Genomic DNA, 12,346 nt, shown 5'->3' on the forward strand with positions numbered 1-12,346 from the left:
CCGCCAGCCTATCTCGTGTTTTCCCCAAATGCAAAAAAATTGTATTTTTTTCCAGCCCACAGAACAGGAGCGCCATGACCTCCCCGTAAAATTCTCCAATAGCAACAGAAACTGCTGTATCTGCCTGCTGTGGGCATTTGTTTTCAGTTGTTGGGGGTGCAGTCAGGATGAGATTTGGCAGGAGTGAGGGAAAGAATCGCCTGCCATTGCATCTCCTGCCTCTGCATTTCTCAGTTGGAGGGAGAAGAGGGTAAAATACCTCCCTGCAATGAAAGGAGACACATCTGATCCCCCAGCCCACCAAGCTCAGAAGCAATGTCCTCTGTAGTTTCAGAGCACTCTATTAAGTTCAGTGGGGCTTACTCCCAAGTAAATGTGCCGAGGGTTGCAGACTTACAGGGTGATCTTATGTCTACTCAGAAAAGCCCCATTGAGTTCATGTAAGTGTGCCAAGGGTTGCAGACTTACAGCACAATCTTACATTTTATGTCTACTCAGAAGTAAGTCAGAAATTTCCTGGGGCTGTACAGCTATGAAACAGTTAAGCTACTAAAACAAGACTCCCCACTTCCTTTGCACACATGCCAGGGTGGGAGGGAGGCACTCCCTCAATTCAAACCACGTGGCTGCGGTGTAAAGGAGCCCCCCCTAATCCTGCAAAGAAACCGAAAGCAGGAAGCTCTGGAAAGGATATGGGGGGGTTTTTTGCTTAATGTAGAAACACGGTTGGTTCCCCTCAAACATTAGTCTGGAAGATGTGGATCAGGTCAGTTTATTCCAGACTTTGCAATGGTTGAATACCTCAACAATCTGTAGTTTATTTCATTTCATTCTATAATTTTTGTAATTAGCCACTTTTTAGGGTTATGCCCTCACAAAGCAGCATGCAAACAAGAGCACAGTCAGATACAAGCCACAGTGTAGCAAGCATACAGAATACTTTAACCATACAAGCAATTACAAATTTAGTTGAATGCAGTCTTAAACAGAAAAGTCTTTAGTGCTCACGTAAATGCCTACAGAGAAGAGGTTAGGCACATTTCAACAGGAAGGGAGTTCCACTGCATTATGAAATTCAAACCAGTGTTATGAAAGCTATTGTAAATTAAGTAATCCAGAAGGAAGTAACATGATCAGATATGTAAAACTATGAGGGAAAGATTCATAAAAGTATAGGAGGCATTGTTTAAACCTTAGATAGTCATGAATGAGTGGGAGCGAGCAAACTTGTTGGCTCCTGCCAACATGGGATGTTCCATCACTGAGTTGTTTACCGTGAGATCCGAACACATAATGGTGGGTTGTTCAGGCAGAGACATTGCAGAGTTAGAACCCATGGTAGTCTCTCCCCCCAACACCCACAATTAAGGGTTCAGGTAGAGTGTCCTTGGGTTGTTTAGCTCCACCCAGCTGCAGCACACTCACTCGATCCTGTTTCATTCACCAAAAAAACTTGGTTTAAAAAACCATAGGTTGTTCTGACATGTGAATCAGGTCAGTAACTTCTAATGAAACCAGGCTATATGTTGTCTTTCTGCAGTTCTGACAACAATGCCTGAGAGCAACGGCAATATACCTGTCACTGTAACATCATGTCATTCAAGCCTAGCTGGAAATAAGCCTTTTAAATGCCCTTTCATATCAACTTGGAGTGTCCGTGTGTGTGTGTGTTTTTGTGTTTTTACACTTGCTTCGCACTAACAGGTTAGTCACATTAGCCTTTCTTTCCCTTGTCAGTTTTTTCATTCCCATTATTCAGCAGACCTTTTGTTTTAAATAACCAAGAGAGAGTACCTGAAGAGGCAACATCCTGTATGAATATTTTAAGCTGTGTAATAGGCCCGGCTCTTTTGCGTCACATAAACAGCCAGGATCATGATCGGTTGCTGTGGAACTCTCTTCCTCCACTTCTCCATGTCTGGTTTGGCTGAGTTGTAATTAGCACTTCCTACTTGAAGCTTGTCTGAATCCCACTACAAGAGCCTTCTTGACATTAAACAAAAATAATAATAATGCTTTCCAAGTTAAAAAGCATCTGTCAAGCTATTGTTAGAATATTTTCACGTGCTTCACTTGAGTAATCGGTTTTCTGTATGATAAGCTCGTTGAACAGGTTTTATTTATTTTTTGCCCTTCCTCCTGACTAGTTTGTGGGTTGAGAAGAGGGATGTGTCTTCCCCAGCCCGGGTTTTCCCCCCTCCCTTCTCCTCACTCACTTCAGCGTAAAGAGCTGGGCAACAATACCAGTTCAAACTTGCTCAGGTTAGTTAGAGACTTAAAAAAAAAAAAAAAAGCTGTTGGTGTTCTGAGGTTGCAAAGCAGTGTAATGTGACAGGAAGGAGGGAGAAAAAGCTGCAAAAGTTTGGAGTGAGTCCTGCTAGGAGTGGGAGGGAGGAAAGAGAGAAGTCGACTGAGCCAAGCCGACAAGAGGGTTCTTTTCTTCCGATGGTGCTAATGACTGATTTTCAGCATGATGGGGAAGAACTAAAGCCTGTCAGGGGGACCAGTAAAAAAGAAAAAGCTGCCTTAATCCAGTAAGTATTCTACAGACTATTCGATTGTGTGAAAGAGCTCTATGCTTGCCTGTTGTCAAGTCCAACTATATATATAGTTGGACTTGACAACAGTATCCACTTTATGTCAGAGAAAACTTTACAAAAAGTTTTCCCAGTGACTGTTGCTGCTTGTCTGCCTTGAGAATTGTGTCCTTTCTTTGTCCAGACTTTATAAACAACGCCACACAGGTGTCTTGTGTGAATTAATGAATAGTTCGGACTGTCATTCTTTTTGCACTACTGGCCAATTGGGTCATTCAAAAGGTTACAGATAAGGGTTTAGAGAGACAGAGCAGTTTTAATCTGTAAGTACAATAACATGGGTCACAATACCCACAGAAGAGGGTATAATAAAATGGGTTAAGTGGTGTGATCAGTGTAATCCTGAAAGAGGAACTGGTTTTCCCAAGTTTCTCATGTGGTGGTGTATAAAGTGTCCATTATACGAAGTCTGGTTGAGCCTCATTCTCACGTGTGTGTGTGTGTGTGTGTGTGTGTGTATAAATCAGTATTTTCACTTGATCATTCTTAGCTCAGCCTTCCCCAACCTGGTGCACTCCAGATGTTTTGGACTACAATTCTCTTCACCCCTGACCATTGGCTATGTTGGCTGGGGCTGATGGAAGTTGTTAGTCCAAAAGCATCTGGAGGGTACCAAGTTGGGGAAGGCTGTCTTAGCTGAAAGCGTGAATGGGTTATTTCAAAAGCAGATGATACCAGGTGATACGAAAGCTGACTGGTATTGGATTTGTGATGTCTCTTTCACATTCCCAAGTCTTCACTTGATGTTGCAAGTGATGAAAATGCATGTATTCAGTCTTCCATCATCTCTGTTTCCACACATGGCTGCGTAGTACAGAGGCTTCGATTGGGCTGATTAGTAGATCTCATTCTGGGGTATTGTTTCATCTTCTGCAATGTGTGTGAATACAAGGTAATAATACTACAATAGGACCGGGATATAAGGCTGTGCATATATTGTGACGAATATACCCACTGGATAGCATTATGGATTGGACAGCAGGGTATCTCATTGATTTGGACACTAATTCCTCCACACCTGTTTTAACTCCAACTGTTAGCCAGATGAAGTTATTGCTCATTCCCAATTCAGCAATAATGAAGGTGCACATGAAGAGCTTTTCTACATGAGCCTGTTAATCGGCTGTTGATCCGCTGTATCTACTTTCGGTTTTGTTGGTTTTGTTGCAGAATTGAGATCCGAGCACCACACGAGAAACATTTCCTTTCCTGCTTTTCTGCTACATAAAACCTCTAGGTGGCACCGTGGTATAGCAGAATAGTGCAAATACACCAGAGGAAATCACATTTTCTTTCACTTTCACAATTCAGTGCCATATTTTCCCTACTCTAAAAAAACAAACCTCACCAAAAGTGTTGGTTAGACACAGAAGTGAAACTGGAGAGTCACCACATTGTCTAAAGAACCTATAAAACACCATCAGTAGGGAACGAGCAGCACAAAATAAATTCCTCATGTAGAAAACCCTTACATCTTAATTGGATTCCTGCATTGAGCAGGGGGTTGGACTCGATGGCCTTGTAGGCCCCTTCCAACCCTACTATTCTATGATTCTATGATTCTATCTTCCATTGCCTATAAGATTTCCATTCAATGGTCTGTGATTATATAGATCCTAGGCAAGGCATAATTTGTAAGATGACAAGAGCAAGGACCTTGATTGCCCTGTCTTCCAGCCAGCATATTTGGTGCTGTGTTCAGTAGCAAAGAGGAAGCCATTCTGCACTGCAATGGTGTAGTGGAGATAGGGCTTGTAGGGACATAGCATCAACACTTTTTAATTAGCAGGGACACTGATTAGCATCCCTGTGAGCTTAGCGCTGCAGTCCTCACACTAGCTGGGACAGGGCAGGGGGATGGATTTTCCAAGCAACACTGTATTGTTCTTTGTTGCCATGTATTTTGTGGTAGCTTGGGCTTTTTTGGACAATTAAGGCCCATTAGCTTTACAAAAGACCAGTTCCTGGTGGAGATGAAAATTCCTATAATTGGTGTGTTGATATGAGTCAACATAGCTGCCTGCAATTTTGGGGACGTGGCTACAGAGACTGTCATGATGAGTGCCTGTATTTCAGAATTGACCACTACACCACTGGTGCACAGAGGCAGTTCTGTGTCCTGGTTTTAAGTAACCCCATCTGATACCTGCTACAGAACATCCTGTGAGAGGACAATTCAATAGGCCTGCACACTACTACTCCATTTGCCAGTAAGCACAAGGAAAAGTCAATTTGCTCCAACTTGAGCCTTTAGTATGGGGCTCAAGGGATAGGCAAGAGCAAGCCCCTTGAATATTGCTTGTTCCATCGGAGGGGGGCACTGCAACAATGCTGAAGATTAATTTAGGGGGGCAGCTCTTGAACTAGGTATCCAATGTAATGTTCTGCTGCTATCCCTTTGAATTGGGCTTTTGTAGAACTAGAATGGATCCTTTCTACTAGTATCACATGTATCGAGGACCTGAAATACTTTGTTTTTTTAATGAAGCTAGTTTATATTAGTAGTATTCATTTTGTGTCCTGTCCCAGTGGCTTTCTATATGTAAAGTGATAAATGTCATATTGGGCAAAGCTCAAGGTTTCAAATTAATATGCTTAGTAGCACTAGTGTATTAAAGAATATAACAAGGATATATTCAGAACGCACTTCCCTTTTTCTCTCCCCCCCCCCCGTTTCTATCTGGTCTCTGTTGAATGGGATTTGTATTGAATGGCTAGGGTTTATAAATAAAAATTCTCAATAAAATATGAGAATTCAGCCAGAAAATAAATACGCCCTAAGAACTATAGTCTTGAAAAGTTGCTCTTGCAAAATTGCTCTCATAAAGAAAGGGAATAACCATAACACAGTGGGAAGAGCACCTGCTTTGTATGCAGAAGGTCCCAGGTTCGATCCCTGGCTTCTCCAGGTAGGGCTTAGGAAGGAATCCTGCCTGAAACCCTGGAGTGTCGCTGCCAGTCAGTGTTGACATTACGGAGCTAGATGGACCAATGGTCTGGCTCAGTATAAGGCTATTTCCTATGTTCCTTGTCATCTTAATTACACCATTTAACAGCTCTCTCTTTCGGTGCTCAAATTATGGAAGAAAAGGTGGGAGTAATGAAATCCACAAGCACTATCCCCCCGCCCGCATGCAATTTTAGCCAAATCATGCCCCCTATAGCCTTCTAAACATAGTAGCAAAGAGGGGGCATCTCAAAGGGAACAGGGCCAGTCCCCTTCTAAGTCCCCTGTAACTCAAACACTGAACATAGTGGATCTGGATAAACATCTTGAACATCGATGGGTCTGGATAGACAAAGAAATCCAGAGCTGCAGACCAGGTTGCCCTTATTAATCAGGAAGATAGCCACACATATTGGAAACATCTGGGGGCTCAGTGCTTATGAGGGTCCTTGAATGGAGGTGGAGCAAATCTGGAGCTTTCTAAAAGCAAAGGGGTCATCACAAAAGGAAGGGGGTTTGGTCTCCCTGCTCCTCCCACCCCAATTTGAGCTCTCACTTTAAACCAGTAGCTTCCACATTTTTAAGAAGAATTATTTGAAATAAGAACTTTGAACCTGTTTAGGGATTGCGGGGGGAGGTCACCTAACGCAGTTCCTATCTTGGATTTTATCCCAGTTTTTCCTCCTTTTCCAGCTCAAGAATACACATAGGTGCTGGTGCTAGTAAGAAGAGCTAGAATATTCATAGCTTACTGCTCTGTCTTTGAGCTGCTTTTTTCTCTAGCTCTTGTCATTTTTGCCCTATCTAGATAAAACCTGTCACGCAGAAAGCTCCCACTTGTCTGCAAGAGGCCCTAAAGAGTACGAATGCCTAACATATTTGGCTTAGGCAACTTTCCATGTAAAAGTCTGTCATTTGAAGGTAAATTTCTTGCTGTGAATATGAAGAGCTTAATAACTTCTTGTAAATTTAGCAGCTTGCCCTGCTGTTATTGTCTAACTTATGGGCCATCATATTGGGTTGCCACCTCTGTGTCCAGTCCAGATGAGGTTACAGCCTCAGGTAGAGAGAGGCAGGCTTTTTCACTTTAAAACACAGCAAATCAAGCCTTCTGTTCTGGAGATCGCTAGTTTAATTTCAGGTGCCATCAAAAACGGCAGTCCCTTGCTTGACCTCAATATTCCTATTATATTTTTCTTGGTAGGTTGCATGCATATACACAGCTGAGCTTTTATGTTGCCTTGACACAAAACAAAAAATAATCAAAAACATTTTAAATATGCTGTTATAGATTTGTATGTAGTTTGATCACCAGGTGCTTCATTCTACACTGACACTCCACTTAAGCAAATTGTTCTAATGAGAGCCAGTGTGATGTAGTGGCTAGAGGGTTGGATGGGGAGTCGAGAGATCCAGGTTCTAGTCCCCACTCAGCCATGGAAGCTCACTGGGTGACTTTGGGCCAGTCACAGGCTCTCAGCTCAACCTACCTCACAGGGTTGTTGTTGTGAGGATAAAATGGAGAGGAGGAGGATCATGTATGCCACCTTGGGTTCCTTAAGGAGGAGAAAGGTAGGATATAAATGTAATAAATAAATAAAAGAATGCACTGTAAAATACTTGATGAAGGATGAAATTCTATCAAACTCTAAAGAGTAAACAAAAAACAGGCAAATAGTGTCTAACAGGATATACACAAGATAAGGCATCTACATTAAGGCTGCAGCCCTATACAGACATGCTTGGGAGTAAGTCCCATTGAACTCAGTGGGACTTATTTCTGAGTAGACATGCATAGGATTGCATTAGAAGTTGTCTCTTAACACCTTGGGTAACTGCCTGGTCATCCAGGAATCCTTGTATGCAAAAGGATGCCCAATATCAGTCCATGTAATATGCTCTTGATGTGAATCCAAATAGATGAATCCCCATAATGTTTAGGCTCAGCTTACTTCCTTGTATCCTATAAGTTTCCAGGATACTGTAGACCAGGGGTAGGAAAACATTTTTCTGTCCAGGGCCACATTCCCTCAAGAATAATCTGTAGAGGGCCACATACCTGTAGCAGGTACAGCTGAAACCAATAGTGGGCAGGGTCAGAGCCAAAAGTGAGCAGGCCCACATCCCCCCTTTCTAACACCCCATTTTCTCTCTCTGACACCCCCCCCCTTTTCTCCCTGCCCAGCAAGGCGTCAGGAAAGGGGCAGGTTGCTGTTGCCAGAGGTCTGAGGTGACTGTTTATTGAGGGCTTTTGAAATTACACTGAGGGTCCGAAGGCTGCAGGCTACCCACCCTTGGTGCAGACAATATTAGACGGTGACTGTAGCCATGAAATTAAAAGACGCTTGCTCCTTGGGAGGAAAGCTATGGCAAAGCTAGACAGCATAGTAAGAAGCAGAGACATCACCTTGCCAACAAAGGTCCGTCTAATCAAAGCTATGGTTTTCCCAGTAGTAATGTATGGCTGTGAGAGCTGGACTATAAGGAAGGCTGAGCGCTGAAGAATTGATGCTTTCGAACTGTGGTGCTGGAGAAGACTCTTACGAGTCCCCTGGACTGCAAGGAGGTCAAATCAGTCAATCCTAAAGGAAATCAACCCTGAGTGCTCATTGGAAGGACAGATACTGAAGCTGAAGCTGAAATATTTTGGCCACCTAATGCGAAGAGAAAACTCTCTGGAAAAGACCCTGATGCTGGGAAAGACTGAAGGCAAAAGGAGAAGGGGATGGCAGAGGATGAGATGGCTAGATAGCATCACGGATGCAATGAATATGAACTTGAGCACGCTCCGGGAGAGAGCGCAGGACAGGAAGGCCTGGCGTGCTATGGTCCATGGGGTCATGAAGAGTCGGACACGACTGAACGACTGAACAACAATTTATTCACAATACAGAGTTACAAACATGTATTCTGTCGAAGCTGCTGTGCCCTTAACAACAGCATCACAGGCAATGGAGGCTGGTGGTTCTGATTTCAGTGGAGCTATTCATCCATTCTAGGTTTTAGTCAAAAGTAGCCAGAACTCTAAAGGAGCTATCCACAGTGCTGAATCATATCCCCAAAATAGGTTCAGCACCTTGGATAGCTCCTTTAGAGTTCTGGCTCCTTTTGACTAAAACCCAGAACGGGTGAATAGCCCCACCGAAATCAGAACCACCAGCTTCCACTAATGACAGACAAATATTTAGCAGGCAAAGTAGTTCCTGAAACAGAGATGTCATAGCAGTAAACCTCCACTGGCTAAATTCCTACCTATCATGCAGCCATTAAAGCAGCAGCTGGGGGGAAAGCTGACTTCCCTCAGGTTATGTAAAGTGACTTACGTTGTTCCCTGTAGAAGCACTGTGATGGTTTCCAGCTCTTTCACTCTGGGGGCCAGAGCCCAGGCCTGCTGCCTTCCAGATGTTTTGAACTACATCCCCATCATCCCTGACCATTGGCCATGCTGCTGGAGCTGATGGGGGTCCAAAACATCTGGAGGGCACTAGGTTGCCTACCAGTTGAGGCTGGTGGCTCCAATGTCAGTGGGTGGTGAATCTGCTCCAGGTTTGAGTCAGAACCAGACAGAATTCTAAACAACTTATCCAAGGTGCAAAGACTAGCCCCTGGTCTAGGCTAAAACAGCTGGGTATTCAAAATGCTTTTGCTGTATGGTAATGTGTTCCCCAGTATCTAAACCTAGAAGCATCAGTTCAGGAATTATAGGGCATATGGGGAAAAAAAATCAAATGCAGTCCTGGTCTTACTGTGAAATAGGTTGATATTAGATATTTGAACTTGTTCTATGTATGATGTATATAATTTTCCCATGGATGAAGACAGAAATGACGTAAAAAGAAACTCACAATGTTCATATTATGATGTATATTGTACCGTTCATGGGCATGGAATGTTACAAAGTGATGTAAGAAAAAGGGGAAAAGACAGTCCCCTGCTTCAAGGAGCTTACAAACTAAACTTTGATAGTGAAAAAGACAACAGAAAGAAGGGAAGAAGAAACAAAAGAGGCAAGGGTAACAATGAACAAAGAGAAGAAGAAATAGGAGTGGCAAGGGTATGACTTGACTCTCAAATATTCCCACAGTCCCCCCCCCCTCCAGCAACTGAAACATTTCAGGAAAAAGGAAAGTGCTAATAATTGGCTAATGTCATACATTCTTCTAAGTTTCTAATAGTGTTTTGAAACAGGCTCTGTTCTTGCCATATGAGCAAAAGTAATCAACTGTGTCAAAACACACACAACAAAATTCTCTTTAGAAAGTCAAACAGCAGCAAATGGAAACTCAGTTTATGTGATTAATGTTTTCACGTAAGGGTCCTTCTTGCTCTAATTTCTTAAACCTATATTGCTCACATTCTGTTTAATTGCTTTGATTAATCTGAATGTGAACTGTAAATATTCCATTAATAGCTATAGGGCCATGTTTATCATTTTACATAAATACCATGTAAAAAACAAGTCATGTGAACATTTCATTTTATTTGGAGTGCCTAGGTGTGCCCACATCCTTGGATCCTGATGTCTGCACTCAGTTCTGTCTGCCATTCTTGCTACAATAATACAACAGAAAAAAATTGTTTTGTGTCTATTGGATGTAACATCTCTTTAATAAGGGGTTGTCTAATTTGCCTAATTGCTGGTGGTGCAATGCAGCTAATGCTTCTTTTAAACATGTGTTTTGGAAGTGTCTAGTAGTTGCTTCTTTTGGGAAGGAGATTATTATCCGAATAAATTTTGTACCGGAACAGTTGTTAATAATCACTGATGTACACGCTCCTTTAACTTACCTACCTGCTTCATGGAAATTAATCAATGGTCAGAGTAAATGGATTCTCCACTCCCTTTTGACAGCTAAAAGACTGATATTACAACATTGTAAATAGAAATGCTCACCTCCTATAATCCAATGGATTGAGGACCTTATAATGGTTTCAGCATTTGAGCAGGTGGCATATAGATGCCACCTTCAAATCCATACTTTTCTGGATATCTGGCCTGTTTTTGTTGAAGCCCATGTTTAATTGCTATATGTATCTCATGTGTGTGTGTGTGTGTGTATTTGTTGCTATCAATATATACAAATTTGTGTGTGTGTGTGTGTGTGTGTGTGTATACATACACACACACACACACATTTTAAAACTCTATAAAAATTCTTGCTAGAATAATAATTACTGCTGTAGAATGTCTTGGGAGGTCAGGTCATAAGAGCAGGTTGGTACTGAGAGGACTACTGTGAATTCAGAACTTTGTTTTGCTGCATTTTTAGTTGGTCATAGGCAGACAAGGCAAATAGCTGAGCAGATAGAATCCCAGACCCATGTGTTTCTGTTTCTACCTATACTATAATTTGCACTGTATCTCGTATGGTTTTACACAGAACCTGGCATCTTATATGGAATTTAGCATTGATTTCTAGGGCTCCCATTTCAGTCTGAGAACATGCCAGCAGTGTCAGCTAAAGGCTCTATATTTCAAGGGTTGTTGTTGCGCTCTGTTTATCATGGCTTCCAAATGCATTCCTTTCCCACGTGGTCATACTACCTTCTGCTTACCTATACCTTTCTCGTCATTGCTATATCTGCCATTGCTAAAGACAATCAAGTTCTTTAACAACTCAGACACCAGATTCAGGACCAAGAATGCATATTGGGATACTATGCAAAAGAAAAAGTGTAGAATGAGAGTTTCATTGGCACTGATATTTGACTTCATCGCACATGGTGAACAGCCAAGAAAGATGCAGAAAAGGGCAACTAACATGATCAAGGAGCACCTCCCCTGTGAGGGAAGGTTACAACAGCTGGGATTGTTTCGCTTGGAAAAAGGAAGGTAAAGGGAGACATGATAAAGGTGTGCAAAATTATGCATGGTGTGGAGAATGTGGATAGGGAGACATTTTTTTCTCCCTCACTCATAATACTAGAAACCTGGGTCATCCCATGAAGCTGATTGGTGGGAGATTCAGGACAAATTAAAGGAAGTACTTCTTCACATATGGCTTCCACAAGACATAGTGATGGCCACCCATTTGGATGGCTTTAAAAGGGGGCTGAACAAATTCCTGGAGAAGGCTATCAATGGCTACTGGTCCTGATGGCTATGTGCTACCTCCAGTAGCAGAGGCACTAAGCATATCTACTCCAGTTGCTGGGGAACATGGGCGGGAGGGTGCTGTTGCACTCGTGTCCTGCTTGTGGGTTCCTGGTCAACAGGTGGTTGGCCACTGTGTGAACAGAATGCTGGACTAGATGGACCCTTGGTCCAATCCAGCATGGCCCTTCTTATGTTCTTATGTAAGATGCTGCCTAAGGATTGACAGCAAACACAGAAGCTACTTTACTGCTCAGCATTATTCACTTTAAATGGATAGGAATGATAAAGGGTCACAAGAATTTTGTGTCCACATGCTGCAAAAACTTAAGTTCTCTGACATGTAACTCCAGGTAGCTAGGTTGGTATCCCAATAAGGAGCTCCACTTCATCTTCCTATTGCCCTGCTTGCACAGTTACTCTTCATGTCCTCATTTAGGAGGATGCACTAACACTTCAACACTGGAACAGTATGTTCTGTATGTTGCTCAGCAAGGAAGAAAAAGCATTGAACTGTGGGTCTTGGAAATATCATTTGCTTGATGAAAAATACTGTTCCTCGAAAATCCTACATGAGCAGGCACTTGTAAAATTTGAACTCAGAGCCCATTAATTGACTGGTCAATATATTAAAATTTCTACCCTGCTCCATCCTGAAGAATAGCTGCAAACAATGATGGCAGGCAACATATATATAAAAACATCATA

General features: G+C 42.4%; 1 protein-coding gene across 1 annotated transcript in view; it reads left to right on the forward strand.

The window, feature by feature from the left end:
* The first annotated feature begins 2,397 nt into the window (after positions 1-2,397).
* Positions 2,398-12,346, forward strand: part of GRAMD2B (GRAM domain containing 2B) — a 57,085-nt gene continuing 47,136 nt past the window's right edge. Inside the window, exon 1 of the mRNA XM_084833979.1 lies at positions 2,398-2,534. Coding sequence (XP_084690105.1) covers positions 2,446-2,534 — 89 coding nt within the window. The 5' untranslated portion in view covers positions 2,398-2,445. The remainder of the gene's footprint in view (positions 2,535-12,346) is intronic.

This window comes from Heloderma suspectum, chromosome 2 (genome assembly GCF_057233095.1).
Source record: "Heloderma suspectum isolate Gila_16-S chromosome 2, 16-S_ref, whole genome shotgun sequence".
NCBI lineage: Eukaryota > Metazoa > Chordata > Lepidosauria > Squamata > Helodermatidae > Heloderma > Heloderma suspectum.